Source organism: Perca flavescens, chromosome 4 (assembly GCF_004354835.1).
Source record: "Perca flavescens isolate YP-PL-M2 chromosome 4, PFLA_1.0, whole genome shotgun sequence".
Taxonomy (NCBI): domain Eukaryota; kingdom Metazoa; phylum Chordata; class Actinopteri; order Perciformes; family Percidae; genus Perca; species Perca flavescens.
Window position 1 is genome coordinate 22,563,601 of NC_041334.1, and position 27,915 is coordinate 22,591,515.

A 27,915-nucleotide genomic window follows, 5' to 3' on the forward strand; every position below is an offset into this window, starting at 1 on the left:
CAGTCAGGCGCCTGTGTCACATAGTGGAAAAAACTTTCTTAACATTTGAAAACAGTCTGATACCGTGCAGGCCCGTAGGATTTCTGCCAAAACTGCATTGCTTTCAGATGATAGAATTAAGTTACTCCTCAAATATGGCAACTCCAGCCAGGAAGTTATGAAAGGAATTTCTTCCCTCTCCAGTCAGACCACCTCAATGTGACCTTTAACAGAAAAAAATTACTATTGACATAAAGGAGAAATTAAATAGATTGACTCATGGCAACTGAACCGTAACATAACATTAAGTTATTCATCATTATGCAATTACCAAATAAATAAACCTTCATTGACATAATGAAGCATTATGAATCCAAAAGTTAAACAAATACCACTAAATCCAAAGTTTATAATCACAGAATGAAGTGTTGTTCTTCACAAACCACAAAAGATCCAGCTTTACTTGATACAGTTTGGATTGAAGCACAAACCGAGGAAGGACTTGCTCTTATTTGGGCCTTAGATATCCAGACACTAACCAAACCAACTGTCCAAAACAACGGTGTTAAGGACATCACATCCAGTCCTTGAGTTTGCATACCGGTATGTCCCTGCAGACCTCACTGAATACATGACACATAACAGGGGGCCACACAAACATGCACGGGGCCATGCAGCTTGGATTTAGATTTGGTCCATACAAGGAATAATATTAACCAGAAGCATCTCCAGAGATATATTAATGTCTGAGATTAAATTCCCATAAGGGTTTTCTTTTTTAAATAAACTACCATAAAATGGTTATTTCCCACATGCTCTGCAGAGAAACAGCTTGTTTTGAAATTGTATTAATTTCATGCATGTGAATATTACATCTGACTGCAGGTTCCTCTTTTTACTCATTTACACACCACAAGGAGCTTAAGAGTGATTTGCCATCTTCTTACTGCCTCTATTTGATATGTAATGATGAATCATTTCTCATCACTCCTAACTAAGCATGCCGTACTTTTTTCTGGAGTTTGTTTTGTGACTCCTTACCAGACTTAGATTATCGAAATGAATGACGAAGACATGAAGCAATACTAGGGTGTGTCATTGTTATTGTCACCATGGAAATGTTAACGATAGCCTCCAGACATGTTGACCTATAAAACATACTGTGCTTTGAGTAAAAATTTGTATCTGTGACAAAGTGGGTGAGATTCCCTGCACCGCCCACCTTGTCCCTTGTGCTTGTCTATATACATTTCCACATTTATCTTACACATTGCTCTAGTTATTTTCATATTGTATTCATTTTCAGTTTGACAGTGCACACACTGTAAATACGCTCTCGTTGGAATTCAAGAAGTCTGCATGACATAATCTGACATGGGTTTTCCACCAAAAAAAAGTTAAACCTACATCTACTCCTCCCTCATTGAAACATTCAGAATATATTAATATGTAAATATTTTTTATAATTTTAAAAGTTTACCAATGTCTCCTACTTCACTGAAAAGTCCCTCCTCAGTGTAGTATAGGAGTATTCCACAACACTTGTGTAAATTGCATATTGGGCAATGATTGGCTTCCAAATTTGTCTCAAATCCTGCTTGTGTCCGACTTAAGGTGAGCATAGAGACACCTTCCCCCTTCAGCAGATACATGTGAAAAACATCCTTCTAGTGTCAAACTCTTTATAGTCTATGGTCATGCTGCACTGTAAGGTCAAACATCCTAGTAAAGTAACAAGATCTTATCAAAGACCAATTTGTAAAAATGTCTGAAAAGTGGGATTTGACAGCCGGTGTTACCTGAAAATAACAACACAATGTATTTTAATTGAGACCTACAGAGAGTTTCCACGATGAGCGAATAAATAAACTTAATTTTACTCTCAAATCTTCCAGTTCTGTTTTAGGTCCTTCCAACATTCATTCAATGTAAGCACAACTCGATAAACAGTCCCGAGTCGCCCTCTAGTGGCCAGGCTACAACATATTTCTTGACAAAACAACAAGTCAAAGAATCTTCTGAAACGAAAGTGAAATATTTCCTTTAGACTGCTGTCATCTCGTAATTCGACACACCCGGTTATTATTCTGTTCCTGGTTGGACGTAGGCGGTTGTTGTAGTCAAGTGTTAGTCCAGCTGATCCCCCACTTTAAACTAGTCATCTCATATTGTTGGAGAAACTGCGAGTGCAACATGACAGAAAAAGGTGAAATTGATGAAGGATTCTACTCCAGACAGCTGTGAGTACCACCGACACACACACACTCACACACACACACACACACACACACACACACACACACACACACACACACACACACACACACACACACACACACACACAAATCAATTAAATTTAACGGTGAAGACTGCAGGCCCAGAGATCCACTTGTTCTTTTACCTACACAGGTATGTTCTGGGTCACGATGCAATGCACCGGATGGGCACAGTCAACGTCCTCATTGCAGGCATGCGTGGTCTTGGGGTAGAAATAGCCAAAAATGTGATCCTGTCCGGAGTGAAGTCTGTCACCGTCCAAGATGAATGCCAGGCAGTGTGGACCGATCTGTCCTCCCAGGTAGCCTACTATTAGCCTGTGGTGTTGATCTGTTAAAATAGGCTTAAATAAATAGAAAAATAGAATATATAGAATATATATAGAATAGAATATATATATATATATATCCTCAAAGCTTTATTTATATATATATATATATATATATATATATATATATATATATATATATATATATATATATATATATAATGTAACTCATAGACTATTTAATTCAACGACTACCTGTTAGAGCAACCACAACTTGCCATACCTGCCAAGTGTGATTGCTTAAGCACTGTTTTGTAAACAGGGACCGTTTTTTCAAAACACTACACACACTTAGCACAACCACACACACAATTAGCAGAACACCTCAGACCCTTTGCAAAATGAAACACTCTTGCAAAAACTATACACTAATTTATAAAAAACATATTTTGTTACCATATGAAACATGTTTCATATGACTTGATTCTGTTTGAACCAGATACACACTGCTGTTACTAACCTAAAACACTTTTAGCTATTCTACTTCTCAGTGATTACAGTACTGTAAATGAAGTACACAGATAAAGTGCAAATATACAATAAGTTCACCAAACACTAGACAAACAAATGCTGCAATTTTATAGTTCATTTTTGACCACGACCAGATAAAGTGTGTTATAAATCAGGTGGACCTTGAGTTGAGATTATTTGTTACTGTAATCTGCAATTTCATTTTCCCACCAGTTTTTCCTGAAGGAGTCCCATCTTGGTCAGAACCGTGCCACATGTTCCCTACAACAGCTGTCTGCCTTAAACCCACATGTGCGTGTGTTGGACCACACTGGACCACTGAATGGGGACCTGATTCTGCAATTTCAGGTACTTAACTTCAGGTGCATAAAGGCTTTTTCCACACACACAAAAAAAAACTTTTGACTACTAGAATTCTTAAAATTACATCTAGTCCGTCCCCCTCATTTTGGAAACAAGATGTCTTCTAACTATATCAAAGTATGTTCTCAATGTATGTGCCCTGGAGGTTTCAAGTTTCCAAGTCACACTTGTGTAAGTGGACCACAATTGGTTTGTAAACTAGTTGCAATGTCCCAAAATCCTGCTCTTACTTACACGTCTTACAGTTTTTTTCAAGTGCACAATTTTGAAAACAGGGACCATCTTTTTCAAAACACTACACACAATTAGCACAACCACACACACAATAAGCAGAACACCTCCGACCCTTTGCAAAATGAAACACTCTTGCAAAAACTATACACTAATTTATAAAAAACATATTTTGTTACCATATGAAACACACACACGTTTCATATGACTTGATTCTGTTTGAACCAGATACACACTGCTGTTGCTAACCTAAAACACTAAGTACACAGAGACAGTGCAAATTTACAATAAGTTCACCAAACACTACATAACACCAATGCTGCAGACTGAGGAAAATATAATGTATTTCTCTCCATATACCCAAATCAGTCAACATGGAGAATCACAACAAAACATGTCCCAGTTTTCATGCTACTACAGTAGTGTGCATAACACTGTTAGCTCAGCAAACAACAGACAAACATAAAATACGGTATCCAGTACAGGTTACAATCACAAAAATAGAACAAAAAAAGATCTGAAAAAGTACAAAAAATACTAGACATTATCTCTTCGCCTAGCTGGATCTGGCCAGAGAATTTCAACAACATCACAGGCAATATCCTCATTGGCAAGACAACCTTCTTGAATGTCGAATCCCTCCTTTCACATCTGCGACGTCGACTTGGTCACAGGCGTCCTCCATGGCCTCAGTGAGGGGTACCTGAGCCTGGGGCCGGAGATCGTAAACCCTCGGGTGAATATGGGCCCCCTTCCTCCTTGTCGTTCTCAACCCTGAATCCTCATGTCACAGGGAGGGGTATCAAAAGTGCTGATATGGTGCATATAATGAGCAGCTGATTACTGTAACTGTAGACAGATTTTCTTTTACCTGTTTCCTTGTCGAAATGTCCTCATGACAGATGCCACTGTATATCTACTACTTCCTCAGCGTCAATCCGTGGTTCACAACATGGTCCACTAGTGTTGCGCGAATTTCATTTGATAAATTTGGTCCTCATCTTCTTTGAGCGTATTCTCCGGCTTCAGGTCTTCCTCTCCCTCTCCCTCTTCCTCTACCTCCACCTCGGCCTCTACCTCTGGCTGGGCATCTTCCTCCTTCTCCTCCTCTATGGATTCTCACTCTCAGTCTTCTTCTTCGGACTCCTTCTATTTTGGTTGAAGGCAGGTGAATTTACCTGCTGCATTTTATATAGTGCTTAAATCTGATAGGTGTGTCTACAATTAAGCAATCATGTGTTTACATACCTGGTGGCTGTGTTTAACCAATCGTTCATGGGTGTGTTCATTTGAAAGCCTTTGCTTTGAAATTGCAAGGAAATGACATCATAAATGTCTGTGTCAAATGCATACAAGTGTGTTTAGAGTTTTGCAAATCACTGTGTGTGATGTTTTGCAAAAAGTGTGAAGCTGACAATGTGCTTACAGTTGTGCAAATCTAGGCTAGTGTTTTGCTCCTTGAGTGTAAGATTTTGCTAACTGTGGGAAAGTTTTAAAGTAAAAAAAACAACTGTAAACTCAGATTTAAGTTAAGCACAGAAAAACAACAACACAGTCAAAAAAACACTTTTCTGAGTGGAGGGGAACTGTCATTTTTCAGGTGGTGGTCCTCACTGACTCTTCACTAGATGATCAGAAGTGTTTTGGTGAGCTCTGCCATTCACATGGAATCAAGTTTATTGTAGCAGACACCAAAGGACTGTGTGGGTAAGTGGGCAAGACAAACTGTCAAAATAAAATTAAGATTGAATTTATTTAATAATGCATCGAAAAAAGAAGTGAAAATCTTGTGGTTCATTTGCAGTCAGTTGTTCTGTGACTTTGGGGAGGAGTTTGAGGTCTTGGACCAGGATGGAGAGATGCCGGCATCAGCGATGATACAAAGTGTCTCTAAGGTACTACCTTCCATGTTTTATGTTACTGGCTTATCCTGCTAATAGTTGTGTTGGGTGACATTTACACCTATGGGCATTTTAGAGTTGGCAGTTCAACCTGCATGTCTTTGGACTGTGAAAGGAAATATGCACAGGAAGAACATACAAATGCCACACAGAAGGCCTGTCTGATTATGGATGATGAATGTTAATAATTCCAAATGTCTTTTACAGGTTTTCTAACTAACTCATTGAAAATGAGCTTACTTGATCATTATTACTAGAACATGTCTTTCAAATTTGAAGGTTGTCAATATTACTTTATTTCAGGCGAATCCTGGAGTGGTGTTCTGCACAGATGACAGGAAGCACGGATTTCCAGATGGCTCTAAAGTTTTCTTTGCTCAGGTCCAAGGCATGACGGAGCTCAACAGCATCGACCCTGTGGAGATCAAAGTCCTTGGTTGGTGTTACTTTGTTTCTTCACAATTTCTTTTCTCAACTGCTCGCAGTTGCAACACAGTGTAGTGATGAGCCCCAGCCCTTCACATGGCACTCGACATTTTCAACCAAGGAAATGTAATAGTTGTGATGCGAACTTTATCTCACTTATCTGTATGCCATTTGTCACCTCTATAACCAGACTCATACTCCTTCAGCATTGGTGACACTTCAGCCTTTTCTACGTATGAACGGGGTGGAGTAGTGACCGTGGTGAAACAGCCCTGCATGCTAACATTTGTAAGTATCCACACTTTACTTTAATTTTTTGCTTTTGTTAAAGTGTACCCTTAATAAAATAAGTACAATTGCAGAAACCAATGAGTGAGGCTTTACTGGACTATCAGCTGCTGAAAATGAATGATTATGGAAAAGAATTGAGGCACAAGACCCTGCACTTGGCTTTCCAAGCCCTCCATGGCTTTGTAAAGAAAGAACAGCGACTCCCTGGTCCTCGGTCTCAGGTCGGTGAAGGTTACAGGATATTACAGCCAGTATTCATTTCATTTTTCAAAACAGGTTAAAAAATAAAACAAGTTAATCAGGATTTGGTGTGGTGGTATGATCATTAAAGCAATTTACAGGATTGTTTCCACTCACTTCTTCATTATTAATCCCACACAGTCAGATGCAGATGCCCTGCTTGCCATAGTGGGAGAGCTTAATACAGTTGCACAGCTGGAACAACTGGATGAAGCTGCTGTGAGAAGCCTTTCCTACACAGCCCAGGGTGACTTGGCTCCTATGAATGCTTTCATTGGAGGCCTTGCAGCTCAAGAAGTTATTAAGGTGAGGTCAAAGGTCAATGTTTGTAACATTAGTTTAATATCTCAGTTTTTTTATGGTCTATAACATGGCTATTATTACACTGTGTATATTAATTCTACATTACTTAGCACATACTGTGTGGTGAATAGCTGACTGCACTTTGCTCTGTGATCTCTATAACGTTCCTGTAGGCATGTAGTAGGAAATTTACGCCTCTTCAGCAGTGGTTATATTTTGATGCACTGGAGTGCCTCCCTGAAGATGAGGACCAACTGGCAGAGTGCTCCTTTTCAGAAGTATGTTAAGATATTCCTCGATTTGAACCAGTCACATATATCAATCAGGAACATTTGATCAGACTTTGGATGCAATTTCACAATTTTTTGTTTTCCTCTCTGGCAGAAAGGCACAAGGTACGATGGACAGATTGCCGTGTTTGGGTCAGCGTTCCAGGAGAAGCTTGAAATGCAGAAGTACTTCCTGGTGAGAGCAGGTTTGATGTTTGTCCAACAGGGGGCACACTCTCCACTGGAATGCAGAAGCGCCATTTGTGTTTTCCTTGTCTGGTGTTAATGATGGTGGCACATGCAGGAAATGGCTGTGATACTGGCGGAATTTCCTGCTAGTGCTGACCTTTTGTGCAGGGGCCGTTCAACTGTGCCAAACCCTTTCTCTGTTTCCTTTTGAAAGTGTTATTTTTACTGTTGTTTACTGGCTGTATGTGTGTTACTGAGAGAGAGAGTGCATTCATGTGTTTCTTTTATCACCCTAAAAATTCCACACAAAGTATCAGTGCAAAACTTTGTAAAAGACAAATTATTATTATTATCTATTATCTATTATCTGCAAAACATAGCTTTCATTTGTTGACATATGCTTGCATTGCATGAGCTAATATACATTTAGTGTGACACAGTCTCTACTGTCATGTTTCAAGGTTGGAGCAGGTGCCATCGGCTGTGAGCTTCTTAAAAACTTTGCACTCATTGGGCTCGGTGCTGGAGAAGAAGGGCACATCACCGTGACAGACATGGACTTCATAGAAAAATCCAACTTGAACCGACAGTTCCTGTTCAGGTCTCAGGATATTGGGGTGAGAAAACACACAACCTCACACTCTGTAATGGAAAATCTCACATGCCATCATAGCTCACTGGTTCTTGTTAGACCTTAAGAGGACGGGTCATAGGGCTTTACTAATGTCCAGGTGAAGGTATTTTGACTGTCTGAGATAGCTTGCAGTGTAGTTTAGGAATATATCAGATAGTTGATCTCTTATGTCTGTGTAAACAACTACCAGTGTCTAAACAACTTACGCAACACATAGTTGAGTGGAGTATGTTGATAAAAAAAAATCCTCAAAACATATAAAAAAAAATCCTCTAAACATATTAATTATTTTGTCTGACTCTTCCAACATTGCTCACATACTTTATCTCCCAGACAAACCACCCATTTGCTCACTTGTCCATAAACAGAAACCAAAATCGGAGGTTGCAGCCAAAGCAGTGAGAGAGATGAACCCAAGGATGAAAATCACCGCTCACCAGAATCGTCTGGATGCTGACAGTGAAGGAGTGTATGATTACAACTTCTTCATAGGTCTCGACGGAGTGGCTGCAGCCCTTGATAATGTGGAAGCCAGTGAGAGCACTTACTCTGTCTTCATTACCATTATCATATTGAGTTCTCATTACCACATTGATTATACCGGAGCATTACAGTACATATTTAAATATAAATGCTTGTAAAAGAACATTTTTAAGCATTTAACCCATCTTTTTGCTGCCCAGGGGTCTATCTCGATGGACGCTGCGTTCAACACCAGAAACCATTACTGGAGGGAGGAACTTTAGGATGTCAGGGTCATACTCTGGCAGTGGTGCCTCACCTGACAGATTCTTATGGCCCGGGCACATCAAGTTCTAAGGAAGCGATCCCACTGTGCACTCTCAAGAACTTTCCTCACCGCATTGAGCACACCCTTCAGGTACGATGTAAACTTCTTATTAAGTCTAATTAAGCTTTAAGTTTATAAGTTTGAGTTTCACATATTGATTTACTTAATTTTGCTTGAAAACCTACTACGAATGACCCAAAAAATAAAATAGGCCTTACTAAAATTGTTTAAAATGTATTTTTTAAAGGTTACTACTTGTTTTTTGTTGATAGACAGAATCCTATAGTACTTTATGGTGCTGTTTCATTGAACTGCATTATACGGAGAGGTGTTTCTAATGTTTTTTATCTACATCATTTACATAGAGGGGTAAAACATTAGAAACTGGTTTTTAATGCGGTACAGCACTAGAACCTAATTAAGAGTCTAGCCATACGGTTCTGTGAGAATGCAATTAGAAACAGTGGGGTTTTGAGCTAAATGCTAAACTCGGCAAGCTAACCTGCTTATTATGACAATGCTAACATGCTGATGTTTAGCAGGTTTACCATTCTATTGTTCACCATTTTAGTTTAGCATGTTAGTATGCTAACAATAGCTAATAAGCACTAACACAAAGTATAGTTGAGGGTGATGGAAATGTCATTAGTCTTGCAGGTATTTGGTCATAGTTAAGGATTCAAGGATCACCAAAGTTATCCTTATTCATCCTTAAGGGAACCTTAATGAATGTACCAAATTTTGTTGCAATCCAAACACTAGTTGTCAAGACATTTCACTAAAAAACCGAAAGTGTCAACCTCATGGCGGCGCTAGAGGAATGGAATTACCAAATGCAGTAGGATCCACGATCTAGGCAATACGAATGTGTGTACCAAATTGCATGGCAATCCATCTCATAGTTGTTGAGATATTTAAGTCTGGACCAAAGTGGTGGAACTGCCGACAGACAGAACGGTATTGCCATTCAAACAGCATACAGGGTTTACTCACACAGTGTGTTATTATGCAGTATAAAAAGTTACTATTATACTGATTGTATTATCTACAAACTTTACAATTCATTTAGTGGGCCAGAGACCAGTTCGAAGGACTGTTCAAACAAACACCTGAAAATGTGAATCACTTCCTGAGGTAAGATATGATGTCATCCTCATGTGATTTACCTTTTTCCACAACAAGTGTTGCCTCCAACAAACATAACAACTTACATTCATCAATATGCTGCGAGGCACTTAATGACCACTACTTGCCCATTTTACAGTGCTTCTCTGCTCTCCTACAAAGCATTCCAACAAAATTACGAAAGTTAATGAAGTGCTTCTAGCTCATTATTTTGTTTTATAAACAGGAAAACATGTGGTTGGCTTTCAGCTGTAAACCCCTAGTAAAAATTACATAAACACTCTGTCTTGCCAAGTCTGTACTCTGTAATGTATGTTTCACAGCAACACTATGTTCTCCAAATAATAGATACAGTCTCTCAACTAATTAGAGGCTTTCTGGTTTAGAAACATCTACTGAATAAGAACGTAGATTAGATTAATGAAAAAGAAAGTACTACATCATGTCAAAGGGCTTTGTCAGTGACTGTACTGCTAATATCTTATTTATTTGAGATGTAACTCTATGTTATTTATCATGTAATTTGTAAGTTGTGAGACTGAAAAAACCTTGACCTAATTATAATGTAACAGCATGTCAGTGACAAACCTTGTCTGAGCTTTGAGCCTCGGAGCCCCCTAATCCAGCCATGTTTTGAGATGTCTCTCTGTTTGTTTTGGTGAGATTTGATGTAATCCCCCTTATTGTAAAGCATTCGCACACTTTCTTGTGTCTTTAAACAGGAGCAAGAAGCAAAAATGGTGCTCGTTGGTCCACACAGCCATTAAAGTTTCTCACATTACACAGTTGTGTAGAAATAAGAACTACTATGTACTGTGCGTTTCTTTGGAGGCCTCTTTGTTGTGAATTTATGGAAAACCTTTCTGGACATTGTCATGAGGCAGGTCAGCTAACATGTTGTAGTCCAGTAAATGTTAAGTCCTGGTTAATGAGGTTATGGAAAGGAACAGTCACATTTTGTTGTGTCATCCTTCCACCCGTGCAGCTCTTCGCAGAACTATGTCTCTAAATGTTCCTGTTTAGACCTGTTTAGGTGTTACTGCATGCAGAAGAGGAAGATCCCTTTTGTTTTTCATTGCAATGCAGCGTACGGTGAGCAGGCACATAATGCTGCAAGAACTGTCCAGGCGTGTGGTATGGAGTCACTAGCGGCGCCAGGATATTCATTGTAGGTGGGCCTCCAGAAAACTGGATGGGCCAGTTAAAATAAGTCAAAAAAAAAACCAGGTTCCCCCTGCATACAGACAGCCAGACACTAACGTTAACGTTAGCCTAACTGTTACCCTACTTGCCTTGCTGGTGTGAGGGGGGGTGGCTACGGGAGGACTTGATGGGGAGAGGGCGGCCGAGCAGGATGGTAACCGCGTTACTTAAAATGTCCTCCTCCTGCTCCTCGGAGCGTTTCTTGCTGAATTTAAATGAAAACGAGCTGCTTTGCGTTTCATATTAGCTAATAGCTACCGTCTGTGTTTTTTTTTTTTTTTTGAGCTTGCTTGAAAAGCTTGCGTGCAACGTCATTCATTTCATTGGATCACTTGCTGGTGATGATGCAGCCTGTGGGCGGGGCTTAAGAGGCCACACGTGGGGTAGAAGCCGCTGATTGGCTGAGAAGCTTTCACTCAAAGCTTCACTCGGGCTGCTTATTGGATGAACTGCTAGAATGAAAATCACTCACTACTCACTATAGGCCTGGGTCAAAATTGGTGGGCCCGGACCTAAAATGGGTGGGCCCAGGCCCACCCGGGCCCAATGGTAGCGCCGCGGATGTAGCTTACGAACCACTTACTTTACTTACTATTAGTCCGCAGCCAAGCGTCAAATAAATCCCCTCTGAGTCACTACAAGACTACACCCTAATTTACAAAGATCTGTTTAGTCATTGTCCTCTGTGCTTCCTAGAACCAAATATTTTTCCATGAGGACTTTTTCGCTTTTCAGTTCAAATGTTCTTCCCACAGTTGAACTGCTGCAAAAACCAGTCCTGGCAGTAAAATAGAAATCAAAGCTTTTATTCTGGAGGTTAGACCCTGAGAATGTAATATACAACCAGAAATGTAGACAATACTTGTGCTGTCTTGTCTTTTTCCACATTTAGTAATTATTACCTTCTGTATACTGCATGTCTGTCATTAAATAAAAAATTATTGGTGTGCTGTTTTCCTGCAGCGATGTAGGGTTTGTAGAGCGGACTCTTGGCCTTGGAGATGCTGAGGCCCTGGAGACTCTTGCGGGGGTGTGGAGCAGCCTGAAGGACATGGGATCTGGAGGACAACGTCCAACAAGCTGGGAAGACTGTGTGAGCTGGGCACGTTGCAAGTGGGAGACTCTCTATAACAACGATATTCGCCAGCTTCTGCACTGTTTCCCTCCTGAAGAGGTAAAATTACACCAGAGGAAATATAACTCCCTAAAGCAAAGTATTGTAAAGCTGTGATTTATATTCTTGGACACAGTGGGGCACTGTTGTATATTTAAGGTCAATGCACAGGCTGTCAATCAATTAAACATTGCAATGTGGCATTAGCACAAAAGGAATGCCAATCAGTGTTTCACTTTTCACATTTTACCTCATGGACTAATGCAGCATGTTTCCCCGGGCTCAGAGACCACTATTAAGCTGGTTTGAAACCTGAACACTGAAAGCCATCGCTGATAAATATCTCTAAAGGGGTCCTAAGGGTTTGTAATCTGGTGAAGCATGCAGACAGAGTGATGTCACATGTTGCTGTCACACCTGGGGGGGCATGGATCAGTATCAACCCAAACAGACCCTCACTAACCCCAGTCTCAGTCCAGCAACTGGCTGTTTCTAGCCTCATTAAATGGCCCTGCAGGTTTATAGAAATTCTTCTGACCAAGAATGATTTTCTTCCATTCGTGTCTGCTTAAATATTTACTGTAGGGCACTAAATTCCCTGTATTTCCTTGAAAAAAACACAACTTTTGATATTAATGTCCCTTATGCTGATAAAATGAGCCGTTTCTCTTGTGTTACAATTAGCATTTAAACTGATCCAGAAAACAAATTTGTTTAAATTGATAATCAACACAGCAGTTCTGGTTATAATGTTTTGCTTCTCCTTTTTCTTCTATAGCTCTCTTTTTCGTAGTTACCTATATGAGAGTTATGGTGTCATTGTCCTCTTGGAAAGTCACTTTCGACCACAAACTTTCTGAGGAACTATGATAAGGCAGCTGATGTCAGTTAACAGTTACAAACCAACCTGACAACTGCGGGTACACACAAACATGACAGATGGCCACACATTCAACGTAACAGCTACTTTGTTGGTTGCGAGCTGTTTCATCACAAGGCTCAAGACATAAAAAATAGAATGAGAGACTGGCCAGTTTAAGATATGTATGCAGCTAAAATGACATCAGAGATTAAAAGGCTATCCAGTAAATCCAGTCCCATTCATTACAGTAAGTGGCTCACTGCCTGCTAATGAAATTACTGCAGTTAAAACTAGTTGATGGTCAGTCAGTTAAGTGACGGGAATGTTTTCTCATTGAAGTCATATAAGTTAGTGATGTTTTTATTTGCTTGTCTGAATCCTGATTGTGAAAAGGAGAATGCTGTTGATGCCTTTTGGCTGCTATAGAAAGCACCCCTGCTGTGAAAACTGGCACCACCAGTAGGAGACTCTCTCTTTCCCAGCATATGGACCATTTGGAAACATCAAAGCTCTCTGTCCCTTTGTTCCTTTATCAGACATACAAATTGTGTTGTCAACACACGACTGATAACAATATTAGTCTGGCTGGTCTGCGGGGAGGTTGTAATCCTGCTGTGCCAGAAAACTGATGTTTTATCAAGTAGTACATACATACTGTGTGTTGCATATGATGTAAGTTTAATGTTTAACAACTTCTAAAAAAAATAAAGTGTTTGGAATATAGAAATCAATCCTTTTTTAAATGAGGGACAAAGACCTTTTTGTGGCTGTCACCTTTGTATTATGAAGAACTACAGTGAGCTTTGTAAAAGAATATATGTATATGTGATATTTTCAGCTGTTGATCATTGTGATAAAGGGATTTCCTTTTGCTTTTCTTTAGGTGACTTCTGCTGGTCTACCCTTCTGGTCTGGATCCAAGAGATGCCCTCACCCACTGACCTTTGACCCCAACAATGTGAGTAGTGTCTGGTCCAATTCTTCATGAATAATAATAATAATAATAATAATAATAATAATAACAACAACAATAATAACTTTTATTTATATAGCGCCTTTCAAGACACTTTACAGAATTAGAGGTTGTAGGCAGTGGTAAACAGGTGGTGTTTCAGGATTTTTTTTTTAAATATGTCCAGGGTCGTAGCATTTCGGATATCTGCAGGGAGAGTGTTCCAGAGGGGTGGGGCTGCAACACTACTAGTGCTGATATGCACCCTAAAACAGTAGACAGGAATTACTTAAAAATGCTGCAGTATTTGGAGATGACCACTTACATTCCTTCTTTATCTGGTCTGATAGTGGCTCCTCCCCACTCTGACCATATACTGGATTCTTATCTGAGTTGTGAATGCCACTTAAACTGCATATTGACAATGAAAGGCAGATAATAATCTGCTCTCACACGTTCACTACCTTGATAGCCAAACTGATTTCTACATACTCTCAGTCAGCCTTTTATTTCATCTCCTGCCATTTTAATTTTATCTCCTTAACAATTTATTTTTGCACTCTCATCTGTGTGTCATGTTGTCATCTTATCTTTTCTAAGCTTTCTACTTTGACAGACATGCTACAATTGCAAACACCAGGGTCAGTGCCAGTTTCCACTTATCTAGAAATGTCAAGCAAAGAGTGTAATATTGTGTGATTTCACTATTGCACCTGTGAGGTATTGGTATTAATTGCTAAATCTTTGTTTGAATCTGAATGAATGAATGAATTTGAATCTATTTGTTTTGCTTTGGACACATTCATTATCATTTATTCACTTGTTTATCAAAAGTAATTCTTGCATTAGATATTCTCTATATTAAAAGCTCTTCTATTCTATCATTTTTAGCTGGTTTTATTCATGCATTGTGATTTTCAGTTTTCAATTAGCACTACTTGCAATTCGACTTATCAGTAAAATAAATACAGTGTTTGTAATTTGTGTATGTGTATAAGTGTGTGTGTGTGTGTGTGTGTGTGTGTGTGTGTGTGTTGAGAGAGAGGAAGAAAGTGACCTATTGTTACAGCTCCCTGTTTGGTTAAGGGAAGTAATTTGGTCACTACCTTAATATACCTTAATATACCTTTTACACAATGTCCCTTCTACAGTTTCACCTTGCAGGCAGGTCTGCTGTAAGGACTCAGTGCTGAATCAGTTTAAAATAACCAATTTGAATTTACATGTTGAGTATTGTTTTAGAAATTTCCTATACCTTTGTCTTTGCTCTAAAGCTATATATAGGAATAATGCCCAATCATATGATAGTATATTTAGTATTCATATGGACATTGTGTTTTCTGTTTAAACATAGTTCATAGTTCAAACAGTAGTTTCAATATAATTAACAGTTTATATTTTCATTTGGTGTTTAGACTACCCATATGGAGTATGTGGAGGCAGCAGCTAATCTGTACGGGTTGATCTATGGAATCAAGGGGACAAGAGACAGGGCTGCTATCAGAAGAATCTTAGAGAAAGTCCAAGTACCGTCTTTCACTCCCAAGTCCTCTGTGAAGATTCATCTCACTGACGAGGAGATGGATAAGGAGAAAGAAAAGGAAAGGGATGACGCGGGTGAGTTATTTGAACTTGCTGATATTTTATGCTATTACGTCACTTTCTTGAAGGATTTCTTTTCTTTACTCTCTGTGTCTTTGCACCAGAAAAAGCCCAACTTGAGGAGTTGAAAGGAAAGTTGGCCTCACCGTCTCTGAAAAGCTCAGCCATGCAGATGTACCCCACCGACTTTGAAAAGGTAGGGCAAGCGTGTGGTGACACCTTTACTGCATGCTCTGCAGAAACCACAGACAGACTGGCGGCTGAGCTCAAATCTATAGGTGCTTTCAGAATATGTCTTTTTTTCCTCATCTCTGGGTCCTCACTGACCTGAATCTGTGCTTTTCCTCAACACATTCATGTCACTGTTAGAACTCCTTGGGTCTAAGATATCTACTTCAGAAGTTTACATCCTGGAAAAAAAAACACTTCATTCAGCCAGCTCATGTGGAACAGATTTGTTTCTAAATGGGCCTATGTGAGAGCTGCATTAGAATACTTTTGGTGAAATGCATTACATTAAACTCAGGACAGAGACATACTGTCCGCAACCGTGTTGACTGCGTCTTTGAAGTAGCACACTGAGCCCTGAAGGTAGGTAGGTCTCTCCTCACACTCTTTCACACCACCTCTCAACAAATTATCACTCATTGTCTGGACATTAAAACCGGTTTAGCGCTCGGGTTGACATCTCAAAGTGTCTGTGGGAGCCAAGCGTAAAGGTCCATCTTTTCTAGTTATTTAGGAGTGCAGACTAGACATACTTCTTCCCAACAAATTCATAAAGGTACAGTACAGGCCAAAAGTTTGGACACACCTTCTCATTCAATGTGTTTCTTTATTTTCATGACTATTTACATTGTAGATTCTCACTGAAGGCATCAAAACTATGAATGAACACATATGGAATTATGTACTTAACAAAAAAGTGTGAAATAACTGAAAACATGTCTTATATTTTAGATTCTTCAAAGTAGCCACCCTTTGCTTTTTTTTGATAACTCTGCAAACCCTTGGTGTTCTCTCAATGAGCTTCATGAGGTAGTCACCTGAAATGGTTTTCACTTCACAGGTGTGCTTTGTCAGGGTTAATTAGTGGAATTTTTTTCCTTATTAATAAAAAAGCAAAGGGTGGCTACTTTGAAGAATCTATAATATAAGACATGTTTTCAGTTATTTTACACTTTTTGTTAAGTACATAATTCCATATGTGTTCATTCATAGTTTTGATGCCTTCAGTGAGAATCTACAATGTAAATAGTCATGAAAATAAAAAGGAAACGCATTGAATGAGAAGGTGTGTCCAAACTTTTGGCCTGTACTGTATATCCTAACCAGCCGTTTTAGCACAGTCAGCTACTGTATATCAGCAGAGAAAACAACAATTCAGACTCTGAATCTAACCCCAAATCCAGAGCAACTTTGGATTCAAGTCATCTGTCAGTTTCTACAGTGTTGCAAGGGCAGCAATATATATCATTCACATTACAACACTTGGGATGCGTGTGCTGGACCAAAATAAAGAAATCTATTTATTAGCTATATAAAACACAAACATAATGAATTTGTGTCAAATATATCATCAGTGGTGACATTAAACAATTTGAGTAATTGTTTTCTAATAACATCTTGAATTATTGTGGATGTCTCTCCCCAAATACACTTTAATGTTATACTTAATTAACGCCTGTGGGGAGAAATTTGTCTTCTGCATCTGACCCATTCTATTTTCTCGTTGACCTATTGGCCCTCCAGTGAGGTTCTGGGTTTCCCTGGAAACCTTGGAAAAGTAGTGGAATAATTAAAATTCTCACCTCCATACAACCGTTTTCTTTATCTTTTTGGAGGTTGGGAGTGTGGAGAAGAAAGGTGTGTCAGTGACAAAACCTTTTACTTCAGTACTCAAGCCTCAACAAAGAGCTAATAGCAGGCCAAACAGGGTGCAGTTGCTCCAGCTGCAGAGGTGAGTGTTAGAGGAATTTAGAAAGGCTATGGAAAATGACTCTCAGGGAGCCTAAATGAGGTTCTGGTTAAGCATTATGTGACTCAGGAGAAGCAGTAATGAAGGTGTATGAGGTAAGTCAGGTACATATCGAATGTCATCTTGAATAAGAATAAGATCCCCAAACTATAGTGCGCCCCCTTCTCTTCATTTTTTTATCCCTACGTGCACAGGTCATTCTGTGGCTAGATGGAATGTGTGTAGGAGGGTTTCAGATGCATCAGGTTGCCAGCTAGGAGCTTCCTCACAACCCCTAAAGCCATCCCTGAGTGACAGTCGCCTTCCTAGCCTTTGTAGAGCCGCAGAAGCAGAGGCATGACCTCATTGGCCATGTCGATCACAACAGAAACCTGATTTCCACTGCATACTGATGGGGTGACCAAGTCATGTATTTTAGTGATCTAAGTGACACAACAACAAAGCCTTCAAAGCTCAAAGCAGCCTAACTGATCATATCACTTGGCATGGTCATGGATACATACTTAGATGTTCTTGTGCATCAAGCTTTGGAGTGTGTTATATGAATGACGATGATGTACTGTATGTTTAATATCCCATCTGGCACAGGATGACGACAGTAACTTCCACATGGACTACATTGTTGCTGCTTCTAACCTGAGGGCAGAGAACTATGACATCCCTGCAGCCGATCGGTACCAGGTCAATATTTTCACAAACTGCATCATCTAATCTAATCTCTGTGAAGGCTTAAAAAAATATAGAGAGATAAAGTAAAAGTGAGAGTTGGTATAGATTAGAGAAAGCAAGAAAATGCCGCTCCCCCTTCCTTGGGGTCATGTTTTTAGTCAGTGCTGCACACACCTGCCCTAAATCCACAGAAACAGCCTCCTCCCCTATTGTTCTTGGGGCAGAACTAATCACAGCACTTTACCTGTAGCATGGGAGGTGACACCTGAGCCAGGCCTTCTACCAGCCACTGCAGGAGACACACACAGCCATGACAGATGGAGGAGGGGGGGATGGGTCCTGCTGACTGAGGGGAGACAATAGAGGGTTGCCCTTGTGTAATCATACAGAGATTTTCACATGTTGCATCTGGTTTGGGATTAGCTTTACTTTTCCTCACCATTACCCTGTTAACATAAGGGTTTTTTCACAAATGTGTTCAAAACGTTCAGTATATACTACAAAACCTACATAAGGGTGAGGCAATATGTCAGTACTAGTGCATAATACTAGTAAGGACATTGATCCTTATTCTTATATATACAGTACAGGCCAAAAGTTTGGACACACCTTCTCATTCAATGCGTTTCCTTTTTATTTTCAATACTATTTACATTGTAGATTCTCACTGAAGGCATCAAAAGTATGAATGAACACATATGGAATTATGTACTTAACAAAAAAGTGAAAACATGTCTTATATTGTAGATTCTTCAAAGTAGCCACCCTTTGCTTTTTTATTAATAAGGGAAACAATTCCACTAATTAACCCTGACAAGGCACACCTGTGAAGTGAAAACCATTTCAAGTGACTACCTCATGAAGCTCACTGAGAGAACACAAGGGTTTGCAGAGTTATCAAAAAAAGCAAAGGGTGGCTACTTTGAGGAATCTAAAATATAAGACATGTTTTCAGTTATTTCGCACTTTTTTGTTAAGTACATAAATCCATATGTGTTCATTCATAGTTTTGATGCCTTCAGTGAGAATCTACAATGTAAATAGTCATGAAAATAAAGAAACACATTGAATGAGAAGGTGTGTCCAAACTTTTGGCCTGTATTGTACACCAAAACTGCAAAGTAGCTAAGCGCATTGACTTTAGTAGGCCTACTATACTTAAGTACAGTTTTGAGGTACTTGTACTTTACCTGAGTATTTTCATTTTTCTTTTTTTTAAATGCCACTAAATGTATTTTACTTTGCAGTTTGAGATTTTGTAAAACATGATCATTTTGAATGTGATGAATGGATACAGATTAAACTGTCCACTTGTTCTGTATAAAGTAGTTACACTTGCTCCACCGAGACCTGTTGCAACATTAAAATGCTTCTTTTACATGTATGCACTACTAATAATGATTACATAATATAACTCTGACATGGCCGATCCTGCTGCATAATGGGTACTTTACTTTTGATACTTTAAGTGCATTTTGCTGATAACACTTTTATACTTTTACTTAAGTAAGATTTTAAATGCAGAACTTTTACTTGTAATGGAGTATATGATCTAAATACTTTGTTCACCACTGAATGTAGTGGAGCTGAAGTATAAAGTAGCACACAATAGAAACACTCAAGTTAAGTACAGGCACCTCAAAATTGTAGTTAAGGACAGAACACAAGTAAATATACTTAGTTATTTTCCACCACTGGAATATTGTAAAACAACACAATATGCTCATATCATTCTACTTGATTCTTCTACATTTTAAAAGTGAACTTTCCTCTCGTTCCTTCACAGAGTAAGCGCATAGCTGGAAGGATCATCCCAGCCATAGCAACCACCACAGCCGCAGTGGCAGGCCTGATGTGCCTGGAGCTGTATAAACTGGTGCAGGGTCACCAGAAGATCAGCTCTTACCGCACAACTTATATGTACCTGGCTAGCCCTCACATTGTGTTCTCCCAGCCGTGCCGGCCCCAGCACTTCGAAGTGAGTAACATCTCTATTCACCTACAGCCACTTTTAGTTACAGTCAGTGATTGTGGTGGGTATATGGACACAATTTACAAAGGAGTCAGTCACATACAGGACCTGAGTAGGGCACTTTATACAGCCAGACAGACCCTTACTGTATATACATTAATAATTTAAGTCTGTCTACTTTGGGGATAAATCTGTTTGGTCCTTTGTAGATATACGTCCTTCCTCGCTGGCTAGAGGGCATTAAGTCATGAATGAGTGCTCTGAATTTCAGATACCCCTGCTAACTGTCAATCTCTTGCATGTGAGCCAAGTCTTTAGCTAGCTCAGTATAATCCTCAGGGTATTTTACTGCAGGTAAAGCATAAACACACCTATGTCTGCTTCTTTGTTTGCACAAATTAAGTAAATTTAAGGCAACTGTAATTCAAGGCAAAAGGACAGGAGCTTATTCTCATAAGACAGAGTCCTTTTAGGATCAAATCCATGCTAACGTTTGAGGTTATTCTAAGGTCTTTATGCTGTATTGGCCAAGATTTAAAACACAAACACAAAATGGCTATCAGAGAGATTCAAAAGCAAAGCAACTCTTCGGGTCATATTTTAGGTCAGGTCTGAGAGGATACCCAGTCGAACAATTTTGCTGCCCTGTTACAGGCCTGACTGCTTTTCCATCAATATCTCACCTCTGGAAGGAATCAGATATTGGAGCTGCCCTCGCCAGCTTTCTCACTTGGAGCATTGAAGCTCTGACAGACAGGGGTCACTGGGGGTTAGCGAGTGGGGTAACTGTGTCCTCTGGGACGTGAGGGTGCAACGGCAGGGAGCTCTGAGACAGTGTAGGTCTGGTTTCAGATTTGGTTACAGGCAAAAATGCTGCAGCTGCATTAAAGGCTGCTGTAATGACAGAGGCAGCTGTGACTTTCTGTGCAGTACTGAAGTTCCAGGCGTGCCCTCTTCCTTACTTACAAAGACCCTGGTGTTCTCACAGTTGTTGTCTGTAATTCGGTCAGCAAAAGTGTTTGCACATACTTCTAAAATTTGCTGGCCGAAACACAACATTGCCTAAGCAGCATGGAACGTTGGATGGACTCAGTTAATGATTGCAGTCACGCATCAACCCAGCTAGAGGTTATACAGTATATTCAAGTGTTGAATCATTTGAGGGATGGGCAGACATTAGATTTTCCAGACCCAGGCTTTTGCAGTATCAGCTTTTAAGCTCGGCTCTATTCAGCAGAGGAGCAAGAACAGAGACCGGAGGAAAAACGGCTCAGCTGCGTTTCGGGGTCAACATTTTGAGGTTTAGGGACAAATCTGGCTCTAATAAATGAGCAACATATGTGCTGTTACACACTTGGAGAGAGAGAGAGGAAGATGGTTGGCTGCCAAAAATTCAGCCATCTGAGTGGGAGATGCTCTAATGTATGCCAAAGAAAACGTTTTAGTCGTGAGTCTTTATGATTAGCTTTTGTCTGTGATACCTTCTGGAAAAATCAGTTCAGTTCTTTTTCTAAAGCATATTCCTCTTTTTTTGTGTGTGATCCACATAGGTAACTGCACTTAAATTCTGAAAACACACAGCAAAAACAATATGAAATGGCATTAGCAGCGTTGTAGTACTCGAGATCGGTCTTGGTCTTAAGACCGATCTCAAGACCAATTTTTGAAGGTCTCGGATGAAGAGAACTCTGGATTTTTAATTTCTTTTAAGATTATTTTTTTGGGCATTTTAGGCCTTTATTTCCAAAGGACAGATGAAGACATGAAAGGGGAGAGAGAGGGGGAATGACATGCAGCAAAGGGCCGCAGGTCTGAGTCGAACCCGCGGCCACTGCGTCAAGGAATAAACCTCTATCTATATATATATATATATATATATATATATATATATATATATATATATATATATATATATGCGCCTGCTCTACCAACTGAGCTAAGCCAGCCACAGGATTTTTAATTTCAAGACCGGTCAAGACAACAACTGCAGGGATATCACTAAATTACCTCTGCATTGTCTAATATTATGTTTTAACATCATTACTGTGATTGGATGTAAAACGTTAAAACGTTTAAATGCGACCAATAACGTGACTCATTTCTAATTTGAAATTTGTTACTGTTAACCTCCTCTACCCCAGTGTTGTATTCAAGACTACCTAAACCGAGACCAAGTCATCACCAAGACAAGAGTGTATCGAAACCAAGTCAAGACCAAGACTTTGAGGGGTTGAGACCGAGTGAAGACCAAAACCAGACCATTACCAGACAGCCAGAGCTTCTTTTGTCTCTCACATTCATTTTCTTGGGCATGCGTGTTAAGGGGGTGGACGTTTCACTCGGTCTCAACCCCTCAAAGTTTTGGTCTTGACTTGTTTTCGATACACTCTGGTCTTGGTGATGACTTGGTCTCGGTTTAGGTGGTCTTGACGACTACATCACTGGGCATCAGTTCTTGCAGTTTATATGATCACTCAAAATGTATGTTGTTTAGCACAGTAAATATCTTGATTATCAATTCCAAACCAGAGCCTGATCCATAAATGCCAGGCCAATATTGTTGGTTGATATTAGCTTATCACAGATATATTGGTATCCGCATTTATGTTGGCCAACAAGTAACAAAAAATAGCTGTGCTGAAATACCAAAATTAAGTACTTTAGAATAGTGTTGCCATCACATCATCACATAACGGAATAACATAATGTTGAAGAACTATAAGGAATAAGGACGCCCTGCTTGTGATTCTTGATCGACTTGTGAGTGCTGCAATGTAGGGACTTTTCTTTACTGAAATGTGTAAATGAAAGTTAAGGATGTAAACATAGCAGAAATTAGCCCAAAGTAATAAAAGCGGAAACAAAAGTCACATACCTGTTAATATTCTATTATCTCTCTAATCTGTCTAAGATCAGAGAAGGTTTTATTAGGCCCTCTTTGAAGCAAGAGCAGACGTGCAGCTGTGAAATATCACTGATCAGACATGCAGCATCAAGAGCTCAGCTTACTTTTGCAATGACTTAGACCTCTCCTCTCATGAGATCAGTCTCAGTTCATTAATATCAAGTAACAGCACTGGTAGTACTGGTGGCCCACCCGGTGTTCCCCCAAAGTGGAGTGTATTTTATTCACCACATCACAGCATTGCCAGATGTTTGGCAGTCATTGTAATGTAACCTGCATTATCACAACTCTGAAGGGGAAATTATATGTTAGTGAGATGGTTGTTGTGATTGAAGGCTTTTGGAAAAGGTGTTTCAGGTGTGGTTGTGTACCACTCTGTCCACAGATAACTGTTTTTCTCACAGACTCTTTAAAGGTGCTGTAGGTAGGATTGTGAAGATCCAGGACTTAGCCAAAAAATTTGAACATCAACAACTTCTCAGTGCCTCCCCCCTTTCTGCTAAAGCCCAAAACGGTCTCCTAAGCCCCTCCCCCCACAAGGGAGAATGAAGGTGTGTGCATGAGCAGTGATTGACACGCAGTTAGACACCCCCCCGGCCCTGATTGGTGCATCTGAACAGGGAGCTGTGGATTTTTGCAAATCACATTTTTTTTTTAATTACATAGTTCTACTCGAACATAGGGTCAGTTTCAGCAAATATGACAGAAAGTTAGTTTTATGTCTTACCTACTGCACCTTTAACTAAAATACATTACTGCTCATTCTCCCACCATGCAAACCCTTTTCCAGAAATTGTTGCTTTAAAGCAGCTGTTTCCCAAAATAGGAAGTTCCCCTGGCCTTCCCCTGCTGCTGTTATGGAGGCAGAAATATGTAAACAAGCGGGAGGCTGTCCTTGTCTGCTCAACACTGTGATTCTTTAGTATTGTTTTCCTCCTTGTGTTTATCAGTTGGGGGGCCAAGGCGCAGGCTATTAAAGGAGTAGCAAGTCTGGCAAGCTCACTGAGATGGATATCTCAAAAATGGCTAGAAATGTTCATCATCATATATCCATGAAAAGCTTGTCGGCTCAGATGTTTTGAAGCTGTAGTTTTTAAGTTAGAATATTAGACTCTACTCTCAAACCGCTATTTGTCATTGTATTTAAAAGATTTACTGCAACTCTAACACATGAATCTTTCCAGCTCATATAGAATAATTGCAAAATAAAGCATGACAGACATTCTCATTTCTCACTGAAATTGGATACGACTGTCCAGTGACTAACAAAGTGTAAGTTTCCATTTAATGTATGCTGCTCTAATCAATATATTGTATATTAACAGTGGGTCTAAATGTAATCTGTAATCTGAAAGGGGTTGCTTGTGATGAAGAACCTACAGAGAATTATCACCCTCAGCTATACATGACGTTTTAGTGTCTTTCAGGTTATTGTTTTGGTTGTACAGTCTGTAACTAACTGTTCTGCTTCACTCTCGCCTTTCTCATTAACCCTGTTTCCAGCAGAAAAGACTGCTTGAAATGCACTCTTTGTTACTGTCTAGTTGTACAATACTGTACGTAGTTAAAAGGAACTGCACTATCATATAAAGCGCGCCGCCTAGTTGTTGACAACCTTCTGGAGAACTGTGATATACTCTGTTTGCAAGAGACATTTTTAGCAAAGCAAAGCTTGGAATGTTTAAACTCTCTTAATGATAATTTTTATGGGGCTGGGGAGTCTACAACTGACCTTGGCATGGGAATAGTCAGGGGTAGGATATCAGGGGGCGCGGCGGTCCTATGGAATAAAAAGCTAGACTCAACAATAAATGTAGTTAGGCTTGATGTAGATTGGTGTATAGCCCTGCATTTGTCTGTAATAACAAGGAGTTGTATATCTTAAATGTGTATACACCATATGAATGCTGTCAGAATGAGGATGAATATTTAAATAGGCTTGCCTTTATTAGTTCCTTTATTCAAAACAGTAATACCTCTTGCGTTTATGTCATTGGAGATATGAATGCGGATTTTTCAGATAGGAAGTCATTGTTTGCCAAACATATAAATCAATTCTGTGAAGATAATAATTTAATATTGTCAAGCAGAGAATTGTTGCCTACAGACAGTTATACTTACATTAGCGAGGCCTGGCACACTACATCATGGCTGAACCACTGTATCAGTACAGCTGATGCACATGCCTCAGTGGGATGTATGAGCATTTTGTATGGGATAACAACTTCAGATCATTTACCTCTTGCTATGGTGATAAATGCTGAACACATACCTGTGCTGTCCAGATGTGAAAACGGTGTCTATACAAAAGCATTAGACTGGTCAACACTCAAAGAGGAAGACTTTTCTGCCTACTATGCACATACAGACAAGTCATTAGGTAATATCCAACTACCTCTAGATGCGATCTTTTGTAAGGATATTAACTGCGAGGATGAGAAGCATAGGAGAGATATATGCTCCATGTATTCTGATATAGTTCATTCTCTGTATGAAGGCAGTAAGCTCTATTATAAATATAAAAAAATAATAACCATAACAACAAGCCTGGCTGGAAGGAGTATGTGTCTGGATATCATACGGAGGCACGGGAAGCCACTAAATCATGGGCTATTGCTGGTAGGCCTCGACAGGGTCCTGTGTTTGAGTATAAGAAGCTCACTAATGCAAGATATAAGTATGCCATTCGCTTTATACGCAAAAATGAGCAGGCCATGAGGGCTGATTCCATGGCAAAGAAACTCATAGGTAGCAATGTTAATGATTTCTGGAAAGAGGTGAGAGCTCTTAATAACTGCAAGACATCTTTACCATGCACTGTTGAAGGCATCTCCGGACCAGAGGAAATTGCTGAGTTATGGCGACAGCACTATAGTACCTTATTCAACTGTATTCATACTGATTTGTATAAAGTAGAACACATTGAGAGCAATACTTCGCTGGAATCAATGGTGATTATGTCACATGAGGTACACCAAGCCATACATAAGCTTTCTAATAACAAAGCTAGTGGATTGGATGGTATTTCTGATGAACGTCTTAAAAATGCCAGTATAAGAATAGCTCCCTTGCTCGCCATTTGCTTTACTGTTTTTATGATACATGGTGTATTGCCAGACTTAATGTTGGCTGTTCTTTTAGTTCCAGTTATTAAGGACAAAGCTGGGAAGATCGGCAGTTTAGATAACTATAGGCCTATAGCTTTAGCGAGCATATTATCAAAGGTACTAGAAAAAATTCTGTTGGACAGATTAAATGAATTTATTAACACCACCGACAACCAGTTTGGGTTTAAAGCTAAACATGGCACTGACTTGTGTATATATGCTCTAAAGGAAATTGTGAACAAATATAGAGATAAAAACTCATCAGTTCTTATGTGTTTTATTGATGCTTCTAAAGCATTTGACCACATAAATCATGATAAATTATTTAACAAATTAAGGCAAAGAGGGGTGCCCAAGTATATTGTGAGAATTTTAGCTTACTGGTATGCTCACTAGACTATGCAAGTGAAGTGGGGCAATAGTGTGTCAGCTTTTTTTGGGGTTGGTAATGGAGTCAGACAAGGGGGTATTTTGTCACTGGCTCTTTTTAATCTTTATATGGATGATCTGTCCAGGCAGTTGAGAGCCTGTAATACTAGGTGCATGATTTGTAATTCAGTAGTGAACCATATTATGTATGCTGACGACCTTGTGATTTTTAGCCCAAGTAGTGCTGGATTACATCAGCTTCTTACAATGATGATCAACCCCTGATGATGATATTAAATATAACGCCAAAAAGAGTGTTGTCATGATCAGTAGAACTAAAGATGATAAAGGTTTGAATTTCCCTGATTTTAAATTGGCTAATAATACGCTTAGTGTCTGTGAGAGGGTGAAATACCTTGGTCATTTTATCACGGATAAAATGACAGATGATGAAGATATTTACAGGCAATGTCGCATGATGTATGCACAAGCCAATAGTCTCTTACGTAAATTTAGGGCATGTACGGCTGGTGTAAAGATATCTCTGTTCAAAGCATATTGCACACCGTTGTATACTGCGCACTTGGGGTCAAACTATAAAAAGGCAAGTCTTTTAAAATTGAAAGTAGCATATAATGACGCAATGAGAATATTACTCACAAAACCAAGATGGTGTAGTGCAAGTGAGATGTTTGTGGTTGCAAGAGTGAATACCTTTCATGCTGTTTTAAGAAACCTAATGTTTAAATTCATGTGTCGGCTTGATGGGTCACAAAATGAAATAATAATGGGCTTAACTGACATACGTCTAAGCACTACACGCTACCAATCCCGTATGTGGAAACACTGGTATAATTGTCTCCTGGTAGAACAATAATTTTTCTTTTTAAATTTGTTTGTTTTTATATTTATTAAATGTGTAAGTAGGTGTGTATGCATGTGCGTTTATTGATATGTATTTATGTATTGTTGTGGGTGATTTGGACCTTGAGTCTGTAATAAAAGTTTTGATTGATTGGTTTGATTGATATACAGTGCATGTCTTGTTATTGCAGAAAACAAAACATCACAAGAGATTAAAGGATATTTCAAGTTCAACATAGATTAATGAGTGCTGAGCTCCTGCAGCTGTAAATGAGCTGCAGCCTCAGTAAAACATGTGGAGTGAAACATCACCCGAGGCCAGGACAGAGGACGACGTGTTACAGCTGGGTATTAAATAGCTCTATTCTCAAGCCCTGCAGCAGCTTGCCCAACTCTCTGTACCAGTATGCTGTCTTTACTTGTCTTCTAGGCTGCCTGCTGGTTGTATGCCATAGAAATACTCCCTCTTCCATGTCTGTGCACACATCCTCCACACCCTAG

At 39.5% G+C, this 27,915-nt stretch overlaps 1 protein-coding gene across 1 annotated transcript in view; it reads left to right on the forward strand.

The window, feature by feature from the left end:
• Positions 1-1,980: 1,980 nt before the first annotated feature.
• Positions 1,981-27,915, forward strand: part of LOC114554538 (ubiquitin-like modifier-activating enzyme 1) — a 41,955-nt gene continuing 16,020 nt past the window's right edge. The window contains 22 exon segments of the mRNA XM_028576447.1: positions 1,981-2,219; positions 2,389-2,557; positions 3,269-3,403; positions 5,250-5,356; positions 5,454-5,544; positions 5,854-5,986; positions 6,167-6,264; positions 6,339-6,488; positions 6,649-6,813; positions 6,984-7,088; positions 7,195-7,303; positions 7,717-7,758; positions 7,761-7,885; positions 8,271-8,436; positions 8,586-8,782; positions 9,762-9,826; positions 11,984-12,194; positions 13,880-13,954; positions 15,364-15,565; positions 15,655-15,746; positions 18,117-18,209; positions 19,984-20,175. Coding sequence (XP_028432248.1) covers positions 2,173-2,219; positions 2,389-2,557; positions 3,269-3,403; positions 5,250-5,356; positions 5,454-5,544; positions 5,854-5,986; positions 6,167-6,264; positions 6,339-6,488; positions 6,649-6,813; positions 6,984-7,088; positions 7,195-7,303; positions 7,717-7,758; positions 7,761-7,885; positions 8,271-8,436; positions 8,586-8,782; positions 9,762-9,826; positions 11,984-12,194; positions 13,880-13,954; positions 15,364-15,565; positions 15,655-15,746; positions 18,117-18,209; positions 19,984-20,175 — 2,769 coding nt within the window. The 5' untranslated portion in view covers positions 1,981-2,172.